This window comes from Eptatretus burgeri, chromosome 16 (genome assembly GCF_056783735.1).
Source record: "Eptatretus burgeri isolate ZD-2024b chromosome 16, Ebu_testis_v1, whole genome shotgun sequence".
In the NCBI taxonomy this organism is placed as follows: domain Eukaryota; kingdom Metazoa; phylum Chordata; class Myxini; order Myxiniformes; family Myxinidae; genus Eptatretus; species Eptatretus burgeri.
Genome location: NC_140976.1, coordinates 14,655,074 through 14,678,011, shown reverse-complemented (window position 1 = coordinate 14,678,011; position 22,938 = coordinate 14,655,074). Strand labels below are relative to the sequence as shown.

The following is a 22,938-nucleotide window of genomic DNA, read 5'->3' as shown; positions in this document are numbered from 1 at the left end:
GGGGCTTGAGGAAGTTACTTTGTCTCTGGGATAGTGCACGCAACGCCAAATTTATAAACATATTGTTACGAATCTGGAAGCCTTTTGCACACAGTCAGTGGTCCCCGGAGCTCAGTTATCTCGATAAGTGTTTATCATTAGGGTTCCGTCCCTATGTTTAAAGTGCGATTAAGTGTATGTGCGCTGCGAGTTATTTTGTAGTTAGTTTTTTTTATATCCAAAAACAACAACACCACCTGCATCGTTCCACCACCCAACCAAACCTTCGCGCACCAACTCCATTGCCCACATGTTTTTGGCTGAAGGTGTGAGCGGAGCCTCCATCGCCTCAGATCAAGGCTCCGCTCCGAAGAAGGGCATGGAGCGTTTCCTCCAGCCAATGGGAAGCCAGAATACCAGTACTCGCTTCGGCAGTACATATGCAAAAATTGAAACTACAGAGCCTCTTCGGGGGGCGGGCCATCGAGACGCCCCAACACGCCCCTGTCTAATGAGGAGGCGAGTTACCTCGGGACGGACCCCTCCCACCTCACGTGAGGAATGAATAATAGTGGGGGCGATCCGGCTGGCAAAAAGAAGAAGCCTCGTCACCTTGTTTGCCCTCGTTTTTCCTGCTGGGATCGTCTCGCTTTGCCTGCTGGCGTTCTTGTCTTGCCCGCAAGTGCTCGTCTCGTCTCATCCGTTCTCGTGCTGGCTGGCGTCTGTTGCGTCATTCCCAGTCCCTGGTGCGGCAACGAAGGTGTGGGTTCGATTTCCCCCCCCCCCCCCCAGAACCAGCTTGTCTCGACCAGACCGCATCAGGCGGAAAGGTGCCCGACCGAACTCTTACCCTCAGCTCACCTTCCCTCCCGAGCTGAAGGGTCAAATAAAGGCCAACCGGCCCCATTTCTTTTGGGTGTATGTGTGTGTGTGTCTGTGGCGCCCATCCTGTAAGTAGAGACTAAGTGCTTGTGCTCATTGTAAATGACATTGCATTATATTCGTGATCAAGTCTGCTCTGTCTCCCTCCCTATTGTAAACAAATATCTGTTAAATGTTCCAGTTCGTTGCCTGTCATTTCTACCATTGACCCAGCACGGTGCGGTTTTGAGAAATAGTGAGGCCGTTTGGGCTGTAAGTTGTCATTGGGACCGGCGCGGCTCTGGTAACTCCCGCTCGGTTACGCTAGACCCGAGTCGGTACATGCGACTCAGTTTGGACAGTCGGCCGAGGGTGTTGCTTCCCCAGTAGTTAGATGGCGTGAGTACTTGGGTAAATTGGAATAGACAAGTGGACCCTACCTCACGCCGTCGAAATATTGGCGACCACGGTCCTTTAAGTGACCCGTCGACTCCAGAGTGACGACCTTTCAATTTCGGTGTTCGGTAGGAGACCGCCCAACTGCTCCGTCTGGCAGTCGTCCTCGCCACCGGCCCCCGGCCCACAACAATATTAACACTTTAAACCCTGAGCTCCTTGGCCTTTCGGCCCCCCCACCCTGAGCTCCCTGGAGAAAAATCCAGCCATTTGGGTATATGGAGGTTTGAATAGCTGCCAGTAAACCGGCCGCCTGGATTCAAAGGGGTAAACATTCATCATTTTATTAGGAAAAGAAATCGAAGGTAAACAACCACACCAGGCCAGGATTGTGGGAGGGGGGGGGGGGTCGACACTGGACAGAACCATTCCAAAAGCAATACATATCCAACCATAATTCAAATCAACTGAAACGAGTATTAAAACCATTTAATGACATCGATGGATTTAATCCGTACCAAAATAACAAAATATGTAAACCGTGAAGTATTTTATAATGCTAAAAAATTGCAGAAACAAGAAAAACTAGAATAACAATAATAATCCTCGCAAGAACAACAGGCTTCCAAGCAATGCATTGCTTTTGCTTGGAAGCCTAAAAAGTGTTTAAAAAAAAAAACATAAAAACATAGAGGGATGAAATCTCAAAAACAACCAAACAAGGTAGGAATGGCACAACATTATGATGCCACAATATGGCACCACAATCCTCTTATGGATTGCCATCATGACATCTTTTGGCATTTTACTTTTGTTGTTGGATTGTGATGGATGAAGGACTCCACTGCTGAGAGAAAGACACATAAGAAAGCCTGATTGGAGTTTGACAAAACACACCTGAACAAGCCAAAATCCTTCTGGGAGAATGTCCTGTGGACAGATGAGACCAAAGTAGAGCTTTTTGGTAAAGCACATCATCTCTATTTTTACAGAAAACAAAATGTTGAGTTCAAAAAAAGAACACCTTCCCTACAGTCAAACATGGAGGAGGTTCAGTGATGTTTTGGGGTTGCTGTGTTGCCTCTGGCACTGGGTGCCTTGAATGTGTGTTGCCTCTAACATGAAATTGGGAGATTACCAAGGCATTTTGGAGCGCAATGTTCAACCCAGTGTCAGAAAGCTTGGTCTCTGTCGAAAGTCATGGGTCCTGCAGCAGGACAATGACCCCAAACACACTTTGAAGAGCACCCAGAAATGGTTCAAGATAAAACGCTGGACTGTTCTGAAGTGGCCAGCAATGAGTCAAGATCTAAATCCCATTGAACTCCTGTGGGGAGACCTGAAAACAGCAGTTGGGGAAAGACCATTCAAATCTGGGAGAACTGGAGCAGTTTGTATAAGAAGAGTGGACCAAACTACCAATCGAGAGGTGTAGGAAGCTCATTCATGGCAAAAGGAAGCACATGACTGCAGTTATTTTGTCCAAAAGCTGTGCTACCAAATATTAAGTCGAGGGTGTCAATAATTTTGTCAATGACATTTTTTATTTTCTGATTTAAAAGGATATATTAAGTTCAGGAATCAAAAACAAAGGTTCTGTGATGTTAACAGTGAAATAAAGAATTGTGGAGACCAAATACTTTGTCAATTTCATGTTTGGAGAAAATTGTGAGTTATTTGAAAAAAGTGCAAGGGTGCCAATATTTTTGGCTACGACTATATAATGGAGCAAGTGTACGAGGTGTGTTCAAAATGTATCCAACCTTAATTTTTCGTGCGTAAACAAATGAAGCTCGGGAGGCGTGGTTTGGTGCACGAATGTTGGCGATCCTAATCCGTATGCGTGAATATTTTCCCGCCTCCAGAAGCTGTCAGTCGCCGACAGACTGCCGATGAGCGAGGAAGTGTAAGTGAGCGCCGTCGGATTTTTGTTTTTGACAAAATGACGGAAAAACTTGAACAACGCTACTGCATCAAATTTTGTGTAAAGCTTGGCGATTCCCAAATGGAAACGATCCGCAAGATTCAACAGGCCTTCGGGAACGAAGCAATGGGCACCACACAGATAAAAGAGTGGTACAACCGCTTCAAAGATGGTCGCACATCAGTGGAAAGTGAAGCACGTTCTGGTAGGCTCTCAACATCCCGAAATGAGATCGTCATTGACCAAGTGAGGACCCTGCTGATGCAGGATCGTCGAATCACGATCAGAGAACTTGCAGACGAGGTGGGCGTCAGCATTGGATCCGTTCATTCCATTGTGACTGAGGATTTGGCTTAAGGAGAATCTCGGCGAAGTTCATGCCAAAGCTGCGAAAGATCGAGCAGAAGAAACTCCGTTTGGAGATCGTACAGGACATGCTGGAGACTGTGAACAGCGATCCCAACTTCTTCAACACAGTGATCACTGGCGATGAGATCACAGTGATCCGTCATTTTGTCAAAAACGAAAGTCCGACGCCGCTCACTTACACTTCCTCACTCATCGGCGGTCTGTCGGTGACTGACAGCTTCTGCAAGTGGGAAAATATTCACGCATACGGATTAGGATCGCCTACATACGTGCACCAAACCACGCCTCCCTAGCTTCATTTGTTTACGCACGAAACTTTACTTTTTGATACTTTTTGAGGTTGGATACTTTTTGAACACACCTCGTATATGATTATGTATGTATGTCCACTCTTCATCCATTGGTTGGACAGTTGACCTGATGCCACCCACAATTATAACCTGAAATACTTCACCAAAGGTACCCAGAGGACCCAAAAGACCCCCCCCCCCTCGATGACCCAAATGACACCTGATGACCCAGAAGTCCCTAAATGCTCCAAAGGAACCAAAGACCCTGAGGAACGAAAATACCGAGAACACCCAAAATACCTTAAAGACCCCGAAGACTCAAAAAACCCTTAAAGGCCCCAAGGAACCAGAAGACCCCGAAGACATAAAATACCCAAAGGATCCAAATGACTCCGAGGACCCAAAAGAAACCGAGCAATGCAGAAGCTGGTCACATTTGATAAACCGTGAATACATAGGGTCCACGAGTGTTGAATCTACGAATGTCAGGGTTCCACGCTACGTACTTGTGAAATTTGAGAGTTCTTAAAACACATTACCCCTTGCTGTCTTGAGAAACAAGGACATGGGTGGGGTCTTTTGTGTTGTTTGTGTCCTTTATGACGTCCTTTAAAACAGTAGATTTTCTGTTTGTAATGATTTTCAATTTTGTTTGACTGCCAAACAGACATTAAATAGAAATTATCTCGCTCTTCTCTGCACATGACTGATCGGAATATATGCAGAGCCAAAGTACGGTAAAACTACAAGTCTGTTTTCCAATTCATGTTCCGCTTCTTCAAAATATAATATCCAATTTAAATTGACGGAGAGATAGACAGACAGAAGTGAACGAATTGCTTCACCTCGCTTTTCACTTCGCGTGTGCGGGGTGATGATATTGTTACGGCTATGGGTACCGAGTGTATAATGAGGGGATTTAATCTCTGTTTCTCCTCGGAAGAGCTGGACCTGGGGCCACCATGCACGATTAACTTTGTGGTACGGTGGGTTGCTTTACAATCACGAACGCCAATCAGTTAACCACGAGTTCCAGTGTCCACCGTCTAATTTTGCCGTTTAATTAGAGGTCACGTGGTTTCCTGAATGGGGAGCGCACCCTCAGCAAAGCACCAATCTTATCTTGATTAGATCTTAATTAGGGCGGTCGAGCGTTTAACTGCTGGTGCGTGTCGACTATTACAGGTGCATTCGTGTGGTAATTACCTCCTAGTCTATCTAGGTTCGGACAATGCTGGATCAATGGAAGGAAAGGACAAGCACGGACAGGTTGGAATGTCAACAAAGCAATTTATTAATAAGAAAATCAATTGAAATAATCGTTTGTAAAAAAATAATCAATCAGGCACTGAGAGAAAAAGGGACAAAGAGCAGAGGCTTATCTCCATGCCTTACTTAATAAAACACAAGACAAGGGTACCCAGCAGATATTCAGGGAGGAAGAGAAATTCAATCTCGCTCACCAAATAAAAGTCATCCGATGTCAAATAAAAACGTCCTGAAATGTGTGAGCGTGCCTTGTCCGTTGCCAGCGCCCAGCCTTGCCGTGCACCCACTCGCGAACAGGCTTGAACGCCAATCAACGTCACGTCATGACCGCCAGGAACCAGGGACGCAAAGAATCAGATACGCCAAGAGCAGGTCTCGAGCAGAACCAGCATTAACGGTTTGGGCATCACCCACTGCCAGGAGCCACAACCGACGGACAGCTGTTAGGAGCTGTGAGAAGCTGAGGCTCTGAGAGGCACTGTGAGAAGCTGTAAGGCATTAAGGTTGTCACCAACTCACTGGTGCTGACTGACTGGAACTGAGTGAAATACTCTCAAAGCTGTCAGAACTGCAACCAGCTATCAGCAACTGACTGGTGGTCGACTGACACCTCAAGCTGTCTGACTGACGCTAACTCACAAAGCCGTCACCACCTGACTGGTCAAGAATGGACCTCTCGTCCTCTTTTTAAAGGCGGCCCGTCTGGGCGGGCGCAGACTTCAGCCAAATCCACCCCGCCCAATTTGCGAATAGTTTCCTGTGACAACCTGTCCGTCCTGCGACCAGTCCTGACCTGCGATGCCATGCCTGTGGTGCTGGACGAATGGCAGAAAGCAGCCATTTGTCAGAATTATTGAGCGAAAACATGAAGCGCTAATAAAACGTCAACAACAATTATCACCTCAATGTTCAGCCTGATATGAAAAAGAGCCAGTTAGCGTCCATAGAGGTGCTGATGGATAGAGCGGGGTGTCAAACGTTGATGGAAAAAGGCGGGTTTTGGCGTCGGTGAAAGAAGCGGGTGTCGAGCCTCCATTGAGCTAACGGCTATCTCACGTGCATGAATGTGTCTGTCGTAAAGAGGACAAGGAGCTTTCAAAAAGAGGGAATCTATTCTTTACCCTTCTCAACGCATCACATTTAGAATCCCACCGAAGATAGGTCTATCCTGGACATGCATTTCAGGAAATAACTATCTGAGGACCTGGATGTTTGTATGCATTCGTCGGATCGGATTCTGAAATCCGTAACTATATATATATATATATATATATATATATATATATATATATATATATATATATATATATATATATATATATATATATATATATATATATATATATATATATATATACATACATACATACATATATATACATACATACATACATACATACATACATACATACAAGCCTGGTGTTGGCGCAGTGGTTTGGGCAGCGGCTTGGGATCCAAAAGGTCCTGAGTTCAAGCCCCATTGGGCCACTGAATTAATACACTAGGAGGTTGACTCAGCCTGTCATCCTTCCGAGGTCAGTGTACTGGGCCGGTGTATACCCCAGTTAGAATAGGTGTACCAGATCCCTGTGTCGTAAGAGGCGACCAGGGTTGCATCAGGAAGGGCATACGGCGTAAAACCTGTGCCAAATCATTATGCGGATCATAACGGATGATTTGCTGTGGCGACCCCCTAACAGGAGCAGCCGAAAGAAGAAGATATATACATATATAAATACATATACATATCTTCTTCTTCTTCTTCTTCTTCTTCTTCTTCTTCTTTCGGCTGCTCCCGTTAGGGGTCGCCACAGCGGATCATCCGAATGATCCGCATAGTGATTTGGCACATGCTTTATGCCAGATGCCCTTCCTGACGCAACCCTGGTCGCCACTTGCAACACAGGGATAAAATACATCCATATATATATATATATATATATATATATATATATATATATATATATATATATATATATATATATCCTCCAGCACCACAGACATGGCATATATACATATGAGCAAATGTATGTACTCTACCAGTCAAAACTTTTAGAACACCCCCATTTTTCCAGTTTTTACTGAAATTTAAGCAGTTTAATGTTTCAATGCACTCTGAAAATAAAGCATAGAACAAATAAACAATTGCAGAGAAAAAAGAAATCATGGAATCATTTTGTTGAACAAAATTTAATCTAAATTTTTGACTCATCAAAGTAGCTTCCTTTTGCAGATATAACAGCCGAACATACTCATGGCATTCTTTCTTCAATGGAAATCAATATTGTTCGGAAAGTTCTTCCCAACACTGTTGCAGAAGTTCCCACAAATGTGTTGCACTTGTAGGTTGCTTTGCTTTCACCCTTCTGTCCAGTTCATCCCAAACCAGCTCGATGGGGTTTAAGTCTGGAGACTGTGCTGGCCATTCCATGATTTGAAGCCTACCGTCTTGTTCTTTTCTTCGAAGGTAGTTCTGACATTGCCTGGAGGTGTGTTTTGGGTCGTTATCTTGCTGTAGGATGAACCCCTGACCAAGTAGGCGGAGACCAGAGTGTATTGCATGGCGCTGCAAAATGCTGTGGTCGCCCTTTTAGTTCAGGGTGCCAGTCACTCTGTGTAAGTCGCCGACTCTGCATCCAGCAAAAGAGCCCCAGATCATCACGCTTCCTTCTCCATGTTTGACAGTCTGTTGGTGTCAAACACTGAGAACCATCCTTTCGCCTACTCGACGGCGTACTAAACCCCTGCGTGATGAACCGAAGATTTCAAATTTTGATTAATCAGTCCATAAGACTGATGACGGTCCATAAGGCCTTCTTTCAGTTTTCAGGAGTCCATTGGCGGTGCTTCCTGGTCCAGGAAAGCCTCTTTTTCTTATTTTGCCATCTTAGCAATGGATTTCTTACTGCCACTCGACCTGTCAAACCTGCAGCTCGAAGTCTTCTCTTCACAGTTGAAACTGAGACTTCCTTACTTTGACAAGTGTTAAGCTGTGCTTGAAGCTGCTGTCTTGTGAGCCGCCTATCACACAAGCTGTTGACTCTCAGAAACTTGTCTTCTGATTGTGTTGTGGCTTTGGGTCTGCCAGACCTCTTCCTGTCAGAGTTTCCAAGTTCCTTTTGATGGTGTTGGAAACTATACTCACTGACACCTTGGCTTCCTTTGCAATTTCTCTCAAGGAAAGACCTACATTTTTAAGGGTTATAATGATCTGTCTGTCTTCCTTTGTTAATTGTCTTTTTCTCGCCATTATGATTGCAATATACTACTTCCTGCAGTGCAATATTGTCCAAATAATGCTTCAGAGGGTGCAGCAACACAGTCTGTTCCAACACTGCTTTTATCCAGACAGAGAGTTTGTAACTAATCAACAAAAGTTGTGACACCTTTAGGAATTGTTTGCATCAACTTTCAAGGCTTAATTAACTTCCATTGCTGCAGAACATCTGCAGTTGCTAATCCATTACTTGTTCCTTGAAAAAGACTTTTTTAACATCTCTGAAATTTACATTTTTTTCAGTTTTTGGTAACCTCAACTTTTTTTTAAACCTCGGCAGTTTACTGCTTGGCTTTGTACCATTTCAGGTTATTCACTGGACTTGAACTGCTTAAATCTCAGTAAAAACTGAAAAATTGGGGTGTTCTAAAACTTTAGACCGGTCGAGTATGTATGTATCACCCACAGCACAGGTACTCTGCCCGTACATATAATGGAAAAAGACCAATTTTGAACCTGAATGCGATATGATGCTGACTGACGTCATAATTTCTTTTTTGAACTCGTATAATGATCAGTCTGTTCGCACAGCAATTAATATACCAGTGAACAGACTTCTCCTAGAATGGTTCAAGGTTGACTTGGACTTTTTATTGCAGAACATGCAAAAATCATATTTCATGATGAAATTGTGCACAACACAATTATTGATTACCCAGAGAAGGTTCTACAGGAAATTACATCAATGCTAGTAAAAAGGTTGTTGAAAAAACGCCGTCGTTGAAATGTTGAAAAAAAAGAAATAATCATCCATTTTCACTTGAAATTCAATGTCTTGTTCAAGGCCGGCACCAAAAGACATGCTGGGTTACCCCATCAAGATCGTCTTATTTAGACTTCAGTAAACCATGAAGAAGACTGATGTTTAACCTGGGTGTCGCGTCTGCTAGCATTAGCTGTTCTTCGTTAAATAAGTAGCACGTTGAAGATCCCATGGTGTTTCTCACGAAGATTAAGCTGGTTCGTGAAAGTACCCTGAACAAAATGTAAAATTCGTGTCTAAATCACCTTTGGTCAAACATTTAAGTCGATTTGTCATTTCCTAAACCTAGAAATTCTCTTTCCTATGAAGTTTTTTTTGTCGATTTATATTCATATGGGTACCTAGAACAATTTGAGCTTGGTTTCCCAAAGGGCAACATTGGGCAACTCTGGTAATTTGCTTGATCCAAGATGGCCACCAAACGCCATCTCGATAATTTGGCATCTGACTCGCTAATCCTAGAATGGTATGTAATACATCTTTTTTAGGGTTTTCATGTAAGTAGAATCCATTTCTGATATTATTTTTTTCGATTGTATGTCAATCTCACGTGCAAATGTTCAGGTCAAAGTTACATTTGACCTCTGTGTGGACAACGAATGGATGTTTCAACGAAATGGCAACGAAAAATATTATAATATTATATATATATATATATATATATATATATATATATATATATTTATATATATATATATATATATATATATATATATATATAATGTTATAGCTTAAAGTTTGCATGCATTTGTGCAATTTTCTACCTAATTTTAGTGTTTATTTAGCATGATTCGAGATGACCGATACAGCGCCTGATGCTGGGAAGTGCTTTCTCCCAACCTGCAGCAAGTCTGGACGAGTAAGAACATTCAAGCTACAAGCAGTAAAAAGACTTATCGAATGTGCAACAGAGCGGCATGACGATGAAACCCTTATTAGAATGCAGTATGTTTTGGATTCACAATAGTCCGGCAGATATGGGAATGGATTGTGCCTTTGATGATACAAGCATGAGCTTTGGCACACTGTTAGAGCATGTCCTAAGGAAGATATTTAGCTATAGGGCCATCATAGATTTTCCTGTGGCCAAAATGGCGGCCATTTTCCAAAATGGCCACCACCGGTTGTTATTTTACCAGTAGCTCAGGTTCTAGACTACCTAGGATATTGATTCTGGTGGCTAACCGTACATTTTCAAGGATGAGGAATGCAGTGGTACTATTTACAACATGCGAAAACTACTCTAACAACTACCTAACGACATATATCTTGATTTCAGGGAAATAAATAATAGTAAAATTATAAACGCATTTAATATTGTTGGAGTTGTACATGTACATGTTTTGAAACTGTGACATATTCATGAGAGTACAATGCAATCTTCACAATGTTTCCTTTATAATATTTGGTAGTTTATTTATATGAGCACACAGTTCATGAGATTATGCTGTATCTTGCAAATCAATAGTGCATGTCCCATTGCTGTTTGACATGTTAGTGGTGAGGGTAAGTCTATGACAGTCCTGCCATTATTAACCAGGTAAGGCCTTCCATGGTAATATTGTTGTGGTGCCGGGGTTCGGTAGCGAGGATGACCGCTAGACGGAGCAGTTGGGCCGTCTCCCCTCCAAACACCTGGAATTGAAGGTCGTCGCTCTGGATAACTCCGAAGTCGACGGGTGGCTTAATGGACCGTGTACGCCAATATTTTGACCTCGGGGTTAGGGTATTTTTGTCTGATTCCAATTTACCTAAGTAGCTATGCGGTCCAGCTACCGGGGAAACCACACCCTCGGCCGGCTTTGTCCGAACCGAGTCGCTGTTACCGACTCGGATCCGGCGTGACCGAGCGGGAATTACCAAAGCCGCGCCGGCTCAAATGACAATTCACGGCACAATCGGCCTCCCTAATTCTCAAGCCCGAACCATACTGGGTCAATGAAAGAAAGCACAGATAACGAACTGGAACATTTAACAGTTATTTATTTACAAGGTAATAGGGAGGGAAACACAGAGCAGACCTAATCACAACATAGATGTAGGCAAATGTATAATGGCAATCACTTAAACGATTTCTACTTATCAGACTGGCCACAGACAGACACACACACCCAAAAAGAAATGGACCTCATGGGTCTTTATTCGGCCTTTCAGCTCGGGATGGAAGGCGAGCTGAGGGGCAGAGTCTTGCCGGGTACCTGGCCGTCTCGTGCGGTTTTACTGACTCGCACTTGTGGAGCTTGGAGTCCGTGGACGGGAAGGGGGATCCCCAGCTCGAGCGCTCCAACACAACCCACCACGGTGGGACTCGAACCCACGACCCAGAATCCAACAAGCGCAGCCAGGATTCCACAAACGATCTGACTTGCCACGAACGACGATCGACGACACAAGCACCATGAAACACCTCCGCCACGACCACCACCACCACGAGCACCGAGGAACCCTGAAAAAGACCACTGCTGAGACAGCTCGCCACCCTTCTTATCCCTCCCCCGGGCGGGTGGAGGTATCCGCTCTGAGGTAACTCGCCTCCGGATTGGTCGGGGGGAGGAGGGGCGTCGGGCGATCGGTGTCCTCCCCTCATTGGACGAGGCGAACACTCCATCTGGCTGGGGCGGGGTCGGCTCTGAGGTGATCTCACCCCCGATTGGACGAGAGGAATATTCCATCTGGCTGGGCGGGGTCGGCTCTGAGGTGATCTCACCCCCGATTGGACGAGGGGAACATTCCATCTTGCTGGGGCGGGGTCGGCCTTGAGGTGATCTCACCCCCGCCTATGTCCATGGTTTCGAACACATGCGTAATGGCGCTGAAGGAGTGGAGGGGGAGTTAATAAATGACCGTTTTTACAGCCATTTTTCCCTGCTGTGCAGGGGTTTGGCTTTTTCTTGAGGCAATGTTTTATGGCCGGATGCCCTTCCTGACGCCAACCCTGGTCGCCTCTTACGACACACAGGGATATGGTACACCTATTCTAACCAGGGCATACACCGGGACCAGTACACTGGCACTCATTTCGCCGACCTCGGAAGGATGACAGGCTGAGTCAACCCCCTGGTGTTAATTCAGCAGCCAACGGGGCTTGAACTCAGGATCCTGGGATCCCAAGCCGCCACCCTAACCACTAAGCCAACACTAGGCTGGAGGGGGATTTAATGCAGAAGACTAACTAGAAAGAAACTCGCAGTGCACACATGAAATTCCCATTAGACATATGGGAGAGATTCTAACTATCCACATATACTTAACGAAATAACTCAACTTTGGGTCAGCTGTATGTGTGAAGGCGAATGGTTTCTAGATTCATAACAATATTACAGGTTTTCAATGAAATGTAATGTTAGTTTTGAGAACACATTTCACCACAGTGGCAAAGGGCAGTGCACTGATGTGCTGCCTTGACACATTTGCACTGTCCTCTGCACCCCTTTTTGCATCCACAGCATATGAGTTCTCGACAGGCCTGGGTCGCTTCCGGCAGTGTGGTCCAGTGAACTTCCCATCCACCTGTGTCCTTCTTTTTCCACCCTCAGTCACCTGGGAATGGGAGTTCTGGGACGGCAACCATCATCTGTCCCCAACAGTGACCAGCTTGGTCGGCAGCCCTCTTTGTGTGCTGAATCAGTGCTACTTGTGTTGGAGGGAGTCCTTCAATGTCTCAACCTTTCTGGGTGAACAGCTGATTGCGTGCCTGATTGACTGATTCCAGGCTGCTAGTGCGGTCATAGAGCAATACCACGAATTGCTCCAGAGACTCCATCCAGTTGTCTATGGTGTCTGGGGTGGCAGCCAAGGCACAGAAGGCTCTAGTGATGTCATCAAAGGCTAGATGATCAAAGCTCTGGCTAGATGAACTGCAACATTGTCAGCATCGTGCTCACATGCTTTCCTGAATGCAGCACCAACATCCTCATTGCACACGAGTACCACATCACGACCTTGCTTGTGAGCGTCCATGTCTGGGAAGTAACCCAGTATTCTGTTCTTGAATTTAGTGGAGTGTACATGCACCGTCACGTGTGTCCCCAGTTGTTCTAGCCTGATACTGTACAGATTCACCAAGTCTGTTAGCTTGAACACTGGTGCAACCATCTTGTCCATGCGCACTTCCTCAATATAAGCGACAAGTCCAGCGAATGCAATTCCATGGTTAAGTGTCTACATTAGATTCTTGTGCCTTTGTGTCCCTCACTTTATTGTACAGAGGCAAGACACTGAGCATGGTACTTAGCTTGGGCAATGAGATCTGCAACACTGAGTTTGGATAGGAGGTGTTTGTCCTGTAGTTTTGAGGGCACACTGCCTCACACGAATGTCAAGTTCGAATGTTGATGCATTATGCAAAGCATCTCTTGCTGCATATTTGCCACAGAAGAAACATGTCTTTGTTGAATGAGTTTCACGTTCAATGCTCTGACGGGTAAACTTGTGGGTTTCTGGGTCATCATCGTGGTGTGTTTTCCTCTTTTCAGCCCTCTAAAGTTTTTTGTTTTGTTATACTGCAGTCTGCAGGAGTCATGCCATTTGGCTTTGTGAACCCGGAATGCTGCCTCGATGCCCTGACACTCATCCAGTTGTGACAGTTTAAGTGTTCTTGGCAGGCAACTGATCTTGTCGAATGCTACAAGATGCTCAGCTATGGTCCTGTATCCTGCCCCATCTGTGCCATGTGCTGAATTATATGGATAGGTCAGCATCTCATCTGTGTCTTCCTGACACAGAACACATTTGTTCCAGTCTGTGGTCGGGCACTTTGCCTGATGAGCTCGGCTTATCAGGGTCCACCACCTTGTATAGTTTGGCCATTGTCCTTATGCACTATGCTACTTCAGAACAGTATCTACTAGTTATATGAGAACAGTATGTACTAGTTATGCCACCACCACTCTACCATAAGCTGAAATCTCCAGGAAAATATGTTGGCTGCCACCACAGTCACAGTCCAGGTCAACTGAAAGCATACAGATATACATGCAGATTAGGCGTTGTTACTCGGTGTACACAAGTACACAGAAGCTGTACTAACAACATAGATTATTTATCATTGTGACGTTATTATGATGTTCTGTGTGAATATGTAGCAAAATATATGAATACACATAAACATAATTAATAGGTCAGCACACAACTCATGGGCTGATTCTGAAATTCCAGAAAATGCGCATAACTCCGCTAATATTTGATAGTTTTACTAATATTTAATTCCCTGAATGCTCGATATATGTAGTTTGGTAGTTGCTAGCATGTTATAAATAGTACCACTGCATTCCTCATCCTTGAAAATGTACGATTAGCCACCAGAATCAATATCCTAGCTGGTCTAGAACCTGAGAAACTGGTAAAATAACAACCGGTGGTGGCCATTTTGGAAAATGGCCACCATTTCGGCCACAGGACAATTCTGCGATGGCCCTATAGCTAAATATCTTCCTTAGGGCATGATCTAACAGTGTGCCAAAGTTCATGCTTGTACCATCAAAGGCACAATTCCCACAAATATTTCACTTATCTGCCGGACTACAAGGCGATGAGGCATTACTGTCGTAGAAGTTCATCAAGGCTGCTACTGCTCATTCATCTCCAAGTATCATGTCAAAAAAGTTGTGGATAAGAAGAGGAAGGAGGGTTCTATAGACAGTGAAGAACCACCAACTGCCAGAATCAGACGATCACAAGTAAAAGTTTCATTAAAGAAACAATATTTCTTTTGTGCTGCATCTTCTGAGCCTGTAAATCTTAAACATCCCGATAGATGGAACAGAGTGGTACAGTGCGAAAGAAAGGGTGTCAAGGATGCTCCACCCTTCAAGGCTGTTGTATTACACTATTGTGATGATCGAAATGATGTGTGGAGTCGGGAAGTTGCTATGCGTTGTCACGGCGCAGATGACTTATCCGCAGCTGAGTCACAGTATCATGTTCGCTGTTATGATGAATTTAGGAAAATTCCTGTGCATGCTGATTAGGGCTCCACGATTGATGATGCCGCTTTGAACCTGCTTTTCGATGAAATGTACACTAATAGAAAACTATGTACTTGGACATCCATTGAACTGTATGACAAATATGTGAGTCATGGTGGTTTTCTGACACGGAAGCAAATGTTCACCAAACTGGTTACTTATTGTGGTGATGATGTGGTGGTACTTCACACTGAGGGTTAGGGTTAGTGGATTGACACATTTCCCATCACTCTACATGTATCAGGCTGTGTGGATCATATATACTCAGCTTATACACCAGGCAAAAATGCGCAGAAACAGCACAAAGAAGAGCTGAAGCATCGGCGTATCTTGGACGCAAAAGATCGGGGTCTCATTGATGCAGAGGTAGAAAAGTATCCTCACCCACTGGAAGATCACCGCCCTCATCTTTACAATCCCGTCACTGGCCAAATTGCCCCCACTGTTTTGAATGTTGCCGACTCGATTACACTGGTCAACAACAAATTTGTTGTCTGCATTTTTTAAGCTGATTTAGGACGAATCTGATGCGCTGAATCCAAAACTCACATTAGTTTTGTTCAATCAGGTCAAGTTTTTGAGATATGGCCACATGTCGTTTTTTACATTTTTGTTCACATGTACGCATGTGTGGAGCATTTTAGAAGAAGTTGGTGGGGGTAAAATGTCATGTCAAATAATTGTTTTGATTGGAAATAATTATTTTAATGACAAGAAGTATTCAGGTACGATAGTTCTGGGTGATTATGTTGAAAAGAGATCAGTTTGAAATCATAAAACCTCCAAATCTTCCAAAAATTGGTGAGGCAAAGCATAAAGTTCGTGGATCAAAACTAAAGTTAATGGGGCAGATTTTGTAATAATGTGATACAAAAAAGTTGTATTTCTTGAAATAACGAACTCTGAAGAATGTACAATACCTACATGCGCCAATTTATGACATGCGCTTCTGCTCAAGCTTGGAGTGCCACAGTACGAACCCAAAGATTGGAGACTGTTCATTGACAGCAGCAAGCGATCACTGAAATGTGTTCTGCTACACAACGGCAACCAGTTTGCCTCTGTACCCATCGCTCACTCGACTACACTGAAGGAGAAGTATGAAGCGGTGAAGTACGTGCTGGAGAAAATTGGTTATGATCAGCATAAGTGGTTTATTTGTGTTGACCTGAAGATGGTGAACTTTTTGTTGGGACAACAGTCTGGCTTCACCAAGTACCCATGTTTTCTGTGCATGTGAGATAGTAGGGACCGTGCTCAGCATTACACGAAGAAGGACTGGCCTGTGCGGGAGGAATTGGTGCCATGCAAAGAAAGGAACGTCATCAACGACCCTCTGGTGGACAGAGACAGAATACTCTTCCCACCGCTGCACATCAAGCTCGGCTTAATCAAGCAGTTCACCAAGGCTCTGGACAAAGATGGTGACTGCTTCACTTACTTGTGCCAGGCTTTTCCAGGATTGACCATGGAGAAGTTGAAAGCTGGCATCTTTGATGGTTCTCAGATCCGTCAGCTCATCAGAGATCCAGAGTTCAAAAACTCAATGAACGAAGTGGAACTGGAAGCGTGGAAGACATTTGTTTTGGTAGTGAAGAACTTTCTTGGCAACAATAAGGCCAGAAACTACGCAGAACTTGTCAACAACATGCTGACTGCTTTCAGAAACCTGGGCTGCAACATGAGCATCAAGATGCACTACCTATTTTCACATATGAACCGGTTTCCTGAGAACCTGGGTTCAATGAGTGACGAGCAGGGGAGAGATTCCATCAGGACATGAAGGAGATGGAGACCAGGTATCAGGGTCGCTGGGACGCAGTCATGATGGCTGACTACTGTTGGAATCTGAAGAGAGACCTCCCTGCCGCTGAACATTCCAGGAGTTCGAAGAAACGGAAGTTCAAGCCCTGAAGTTTGAACAGTGGTGACGCAACATGCAATTTGCTTGTACTTACCTTTATCAATGCCCACCATTCAGATGACAGTAATCGATGTTTCTATCATGTAATCAATAAATGTTGTTGGCAAAACATTTTTTTTTCTTAAAAACATGTTTAGGATGATATGTGTTGACAAAAATCAGCTGATAATGCCACAAAAATGTAATTGATTTTGTCACAAGATCTGATTTTTTCAAATCAACTTAGCACAAAAACCTGACCTGATGGAGAGAAACGGATGCCATTTCCTGATTCAGCAGTGCCAGAATACCCTAATTCACTTGTAGAAATCTAGACAACATTCAGAAAGTAAAAAATTGTTGACCAGTGTTATGATTTGAGAAAAAATGGAGAACAAATACTTTGCCAGTCTCCCTAATGGGTTTTACAACCCTATCAGTAGCCCTATAAAGATGATGTCTGTTCTGAAGAAAAAGGTGAAGGACAACAAAGTCAGGCCAATAATAGACCTTGAGAACATTTTTCTCCTATTATTTGTGATTGGTCAGCGGAGGCAGATGAAGCTTGGGCCTCTATTTGCCTATGAACTGTGCTGTGCCTGCATCGCTCATCGATGAGCATGGTTGCCTCTGCAAAGGCAGCAAATCCGGGTTGATCAAACACCTTGGTGTACTTGAGACATTGCAAACACCTGCTGAAATTGTCATAGTGGATGTTTCACAGCTGTTTTACCATATTGTGTGGTCACATGGGGGCAGTCCCTCAGATTTAATCGCATCGATCCAGGGTCGTTTGAGTCACTACCCAGCTGCCACTGAGAAGATCCTGGTCTTTGATAAGTACCAAAATGTCTCTGTGAAGGACCATGAGAGAATGCGCCGGGCTGGTGATATTATCATCGACTATGAGCTCTCCATTGCCAGTCCTTTACCCAAATGAGATGTCATCCAAAAGAGCAAGAACAACAAGCGGAGGTTGGCGAGCATGTTGTACACCTTCACTGTTGACGATTATAATGTAACGATTGATACTCGTGACGATGGTGCATTTGGTCATGACGAAGCAGACATCACCATGATTTCCTATGTCCTTGTGGCAGCCACCTCTGGAAAGGGTGTGATACGCGTGCTTAGTGATGACACTGATGTATTTGTTCTGTTGGTGTATTGGGTGTATCGGGCAGACCTACAGTGCAAAGTACAAATAGAGTGTTGGGATGGTACAGTCCTACATATCAATGCAACCTGTGCTGACTTAGGGCCAAAATGTTTTTTTTGAGTTTTGCAACTCCTTGGCGTGCACGCCCTCAGTGGGTGCGACACAACCTCATATCTGTATGGCAAAGGCAAGATCGGCACACTAAAAGCTTTGCTGGCAGGGAACTTCCCGGGCTTGGCTGATGTGCTGGGTGAGGTGGGCACCACAGAAGCTGATTTGTTGGAAGCAGCAAAACCTTTCTTATTCGCTCTGTATAGTCAGGTACCGGGAAACTTCTATGGAATCTGCTCGCTTTACGCTATTCACCAAAAAGAAGAAAAGTCCCAAAGTGATGGCCCTTCCTCCAACAATGACCAACTTGTTACAACACGTGTTGAGGGCTCATTTACAAGTGATGTTGTGGAAAGCGGCAGACCACCAAGCTCCACCCGATGATTCAGCTGATCTCACAAAATTTGGATGGGAGATTCAGGATAATATCCCTGTTCCTGTCACTGCTAAGGGTGACCCGGCATCGCCAGAGCTAATTGACGTGATCCGGTGTCAATGTAGGCCATAGAGTAAGAAGTGCATCACTGAGGCGTGTGGCTGCCACAAAGAACATCTTTCATGTACGTCATACTGTAACTGCTCTAGTGAAGATGGCTGCTGCAATCCACACTCAAAGAGATAAGATGTTCAAACTACAGATGAGTATGTCGATATGGAGGCTTATGAGGATGACGTAGATCAGGAGAATGATGTAGATCAGGATGTTGGGAAAGAGAATTTTGATGAGGGTGCCGATCAGGAGAGCAAAGGCCAGGAGGATGAGGATGGTCTTTCTGATCCCGATTATGAGTGGGAGCATATAGAAATTTGATTCAGTTGGGGAAGATTACAATTATCGTCTTATTGTATAATTTTACACTTATGTAATTGTGAATACCAGCTTTTGTGACATGTTAGTGATATTTTTCACATGAAGAAAACATGAATAAAGTGAATCGTTAATGTTCATCAAGTTGATTCAATTCGCTGTCCACCCCGAGATCAAATTTAACCTTTATCTGACCTTCAACGCATGAGAGAGACCTGTAATCGAAGGAATAACATCAGAAATGGATTCTACATGCATAAAAACCTGAAAAGAGGTATTACACACCATTTTAGGACAAGTGGGTAAAAAATTAAATTATCGAGGTGATCGGTAGCCATCTTGGATTATGCAAATTACCAAAATTGCCCAAAGTTTCCATTTGGGAAACCAAGCTCTAATTGTTCTGAGACCTCATATGATTCCAAATAAACAAAAAAATTCGTAGGAAAGGACATTTCTAGGTTTGGTATTGAACAGATAGAAACGTCAAATCGACTATAAACCTGATCATCAAGTTTGTGAATGACTTGTGCCAAAAACTTTCCCGGCTTGGCCCCACTAAAATGTGGGAATAATTGGATTGTTAAACAAGTATAAGTACAGTCGTCGTCGTAGTAGTAGTAGTAGTAGTAGTAGTAGTAGTAGTAGTAGTAGTAGTAGTAGTAGTAGTAGTAGTAGTAGTAGTAGTAGTAGTAGTCGGAGTAGTAGTCGGAGTAAACAATTGACTTACTCGGTTGCAAGTTTGTTAATTTCAAAACCATTGTTAGATTTGAATCCCTCCTGGTTTTATTTTCTTTCATGAGTCTCAACACCTGCTTATCATAATGTTTACTAGTAATAATGTAATATGTGCATCAAGCAGCTTGGCTGTGTTGAGCCTGGAGAATTAAAATGCGAGTATACACACAATTGATGTGTTCGTCAAGATGGGAATTAGTTTATGCTTCGGGTGTAAAATCAGGCAGTTCATGATGGGCAGTTTAAAGCTGCAGAAAATATTAACCTGGGAGTGCACAATGGCATTGACAGGTCAAATGGCATCATTTCTTTGCTTGAGGTCTGTGTATTTGTACGTCTGAAAATCAAGAAACTGACATACAGAGAATTGCTTGGTGGAGGGGGTTTGTGCCCATGACCTGACCAATGGTACCCCAGCCAATTCACACCAACATGCAAGTATTGGTGTGGATTGGCCCAGCCGTGCCAGATGGAAATATTGTCGGCTCCCCACCTGTTGTGTCCTGTTGTGCCCATACCCTGACCTTGAGTACCTCGAGCACGTATGCAAAATTTGGTGGAGATAAGCCAAGCCAGTGTTTTTCTATGATTTTCATAGTGGCACACTCATAAAAACAGATCATATCCTTGTGATGGGGGGGGGGTGGTTCCCTTGACCTGAACCTGCTTACCCCCAGCACATGTAAAATTTGGAGATTTGTATCACTCACACACACACACACACACACACACACACACACACACACACACACACACACACACACACACACACACACACACACACACACACACACACACACACACACACACACACACACACACACACACACACACACACACACCATTGTAGGCTGGCATATCAGGAATTACTTATCAACATTGAAGAGACCAAGGCATTGAACATGACTCCCCTGAATCATGGCACAGATCCTGCTGCTTTGACATCGCAAACAAGTAAGCGGACTATCAACCTTTGCCAATCTCTTGTCTAGTCCTCATATTCTTGTTCTTTTATTCGCCTAACCTTCAAGGTTGCATGCATCCTCGCAACAATATGCATCCTCTCTTGCATCCTTTCTGCTCTGCCTTGAAAGCTCCTTGTTGAGTAAGGTGGTCATAAACTGCATCGGAGATGATACCTGTTAAAAGTTTCTATGTTGTTTGTGGGAATGTTATTCGTCTATATTTGTGGGGTACTTGGGTTTCTTTAGATTTTGGGATGAGTTCATTCAATGCTCAAGCGTAATGAGGGTGAAGAGCATGTCATTGCTTCAGCCAGCAGCTTGGAGTCCCATCCGGGCCTGGGCATTTGAAGTTCAGCGCTTTTGCGAGATGTTTTCTAATTTCCTCTTCAACAGTTGTCATTGAGTGCATTTCCTGCAAATGTTGCTTTTTATTTTCCAAGTGTCATATCCAATCTGCTTCCATGTTGTGTTTTGTGTGTCGTCATTTGCCTGTTATCTTCTCTTGGACATAGTGCTGCTGCAAAACTCACATCATTAATTTCTCTCAGATTAGTTGATTTTGGTAGCATTTTAATGCCTGTTCGGTTTATTCTCCTAACTTGTATTTTCAACTGTTTATTGTTGTTTATTCGGTGGAGATGTGGTTTCTTTTCTCAGTGGAGATGTGGTTGTATATTCAGTGTAGATGAGGTTTCTCACCGACATGTATTCGTTGATGTTTATGTAAATTTGATGATTGATTAAATGCCTTGGAGCACACGGAACACTTGTAGGGTTTCTCCCCGGTATGGATTTTTTGATGACGATATAAATTCGTTGAATGGGTAAATGCCTTAGGACACACAGAACACTTGTTAATTTTCTCCCCTGTATGTGTTCGTTCATGTTCATGTAAATGTGTTGAATTAACAAATCCTTTATTACATACAGAACACTTGTAAGGTTTAACCCCGGTGTGTATTCGTTCATGTTGATGTACAGCTGCCAATTGAGCAAATGCCTTGGTACACATAGAACATTTGTAGGGTTTCTCCCCAGTATGTGTTCGTTCATGTTGACGTAAATGTGATGAATTAACAAATGCTTTGACACATACAAAGCACTTGTAAGGTTTAACCCCGGTGTGTATTCGTTTATGTTGATGCATCGATGTTAAATGAGAAAATGTCTTGTTACATGTAGAACACTTGTAGGGTTTCTCCCCGGTATGTATTCGTTCATGTTCATGTAAATATGAGGAATTAGAAAAGGCTTTGTTACATACAGAACACTTGTTCTCACCTGTATGTATTTGTTGATGGCGATATAAACATGATGAACTGGTATATGCCTTGTTACACATGAAACAATTGTAGGATTTCTTTTTTCTTTGGATTTCCTCGATCATGCTGAAACAACGTTTGTAGTTGTCGGAAGACACGCTGCTCGATTTGTCTTTGTCCTGCGAAGAAGGCATTTGCTGATTGAAATGATCTTCAGTGTCAAACAACTGAGCAGAGTTGGTAAAAGAAACTATTTTCATTTCTTTCTCTGCAAAGACAATGACACACAAAACTAATTAGATATCTGCGATAACAAAACGATCGCCAAAGGAAAGTCTCCCCCAGGCCTGAGATCCACTGATGTCCATATTTTTTTTCGGATCATCATATGACCTTGACCATTACCATTTAGGGATAGAGTACAAATTAAGAAAATGTGTCCCCTTCTACAATCTATCCATAAAATTCAACATCATGAAAATCAGAGGAAAACTATTCAAACTATGATCAAAAAGGTATTTTTACCCTCGACGAAGGAGAGGCTATTATGTTTGGGTCCGTTTGCTTGTTTGTCCGCAACCGCTGGTTATATCGAGACTAAATTTTCACCACAGGTGCGACTACTCATGCAGAAGGATTTAATGATAATTATGATGTCATAGGTCACTTGGTCTGGCAGCTCTGTTGGAAAAATGGAAAAACTTTGGATATCTGCATCTCTGAAACCGCACCAAAGAAAAAAGTTAAAACTTGGTGCATGGCAACTACTCCTCATGGGGAATAAGTGGGATTTTTATTACGTCATAATTGCATATGCACAATGTTACATCTGATCAGTATGAACATTTTTGAGGGTCATCTTGGGATAAAATGGTCCACAAAAAAAAGAAATATATAT

At 43.5% G+C, this 22,938-nt stretch overlaps 3 protein-coding genes and 1 pseudogene across 14 annotated transcripts in view; 3 read left to right on the top strand and 1 right to left on the bottom strand.

Annotated features, from left to right (window-relative positions):
• The window catches only part of LOC147010568 (uncharacterized), a 57,065-nt gene extending 54,948 nt beyond the window's left edge, over positions 1–2,117 (top strand). The window contains exon 5 of the mRNA XM_085858852.1: positions 2,074–2,117. Within this exon, the coding sequence (XP_085714978.1) occupies positions 2,074–2,087 (14 nt within the window). The 3' untranslated portion in view covers positions 2,088–2,117. The remainder of the gene's footprint in view (positions 1–2,073) is intronic.
• Positions 1–22,938, top strand: part of LOC147010565 (uncharacterized) — a 124,829-nt gene that overhangs the window by 38,267 nt on the left and 63,624 nt on the right. The window lies entirely within an intron of this gene.
• The window catches only part of LOC147010566 (uncharacterized), a 44,671-nt gene continuing 23,287 nt past the window's right edge, over positions 1,555–22,938 (bottom strand). For 3 of the 12 annotated variants that reach the window (XM_085858840.1, XM_085858839.1, XM_085858842.1), the window contains one exon: positions 7,415–22,219. In XM_085858840.1, coding sequence (XP_085714966.1) covers positions 21,455–22,219 — 765 coding nt within the window. In that variant the 3' untranslated portion in view covers positions 7,415–21,454. Of the gene's footprint in view, positions 5,502–7,414; positions 22,309–22,938 lie in introns of those variants that run through there. The other 9 variants (XM_085858838.1, XM_085858837.1, XM_085858836.1 and 6 more) reach the window with 6 other exon arrangements.
• Positions 17,581–21,542, top strand: LOC147010567 (uncharacterized; annotated as a pseudogene).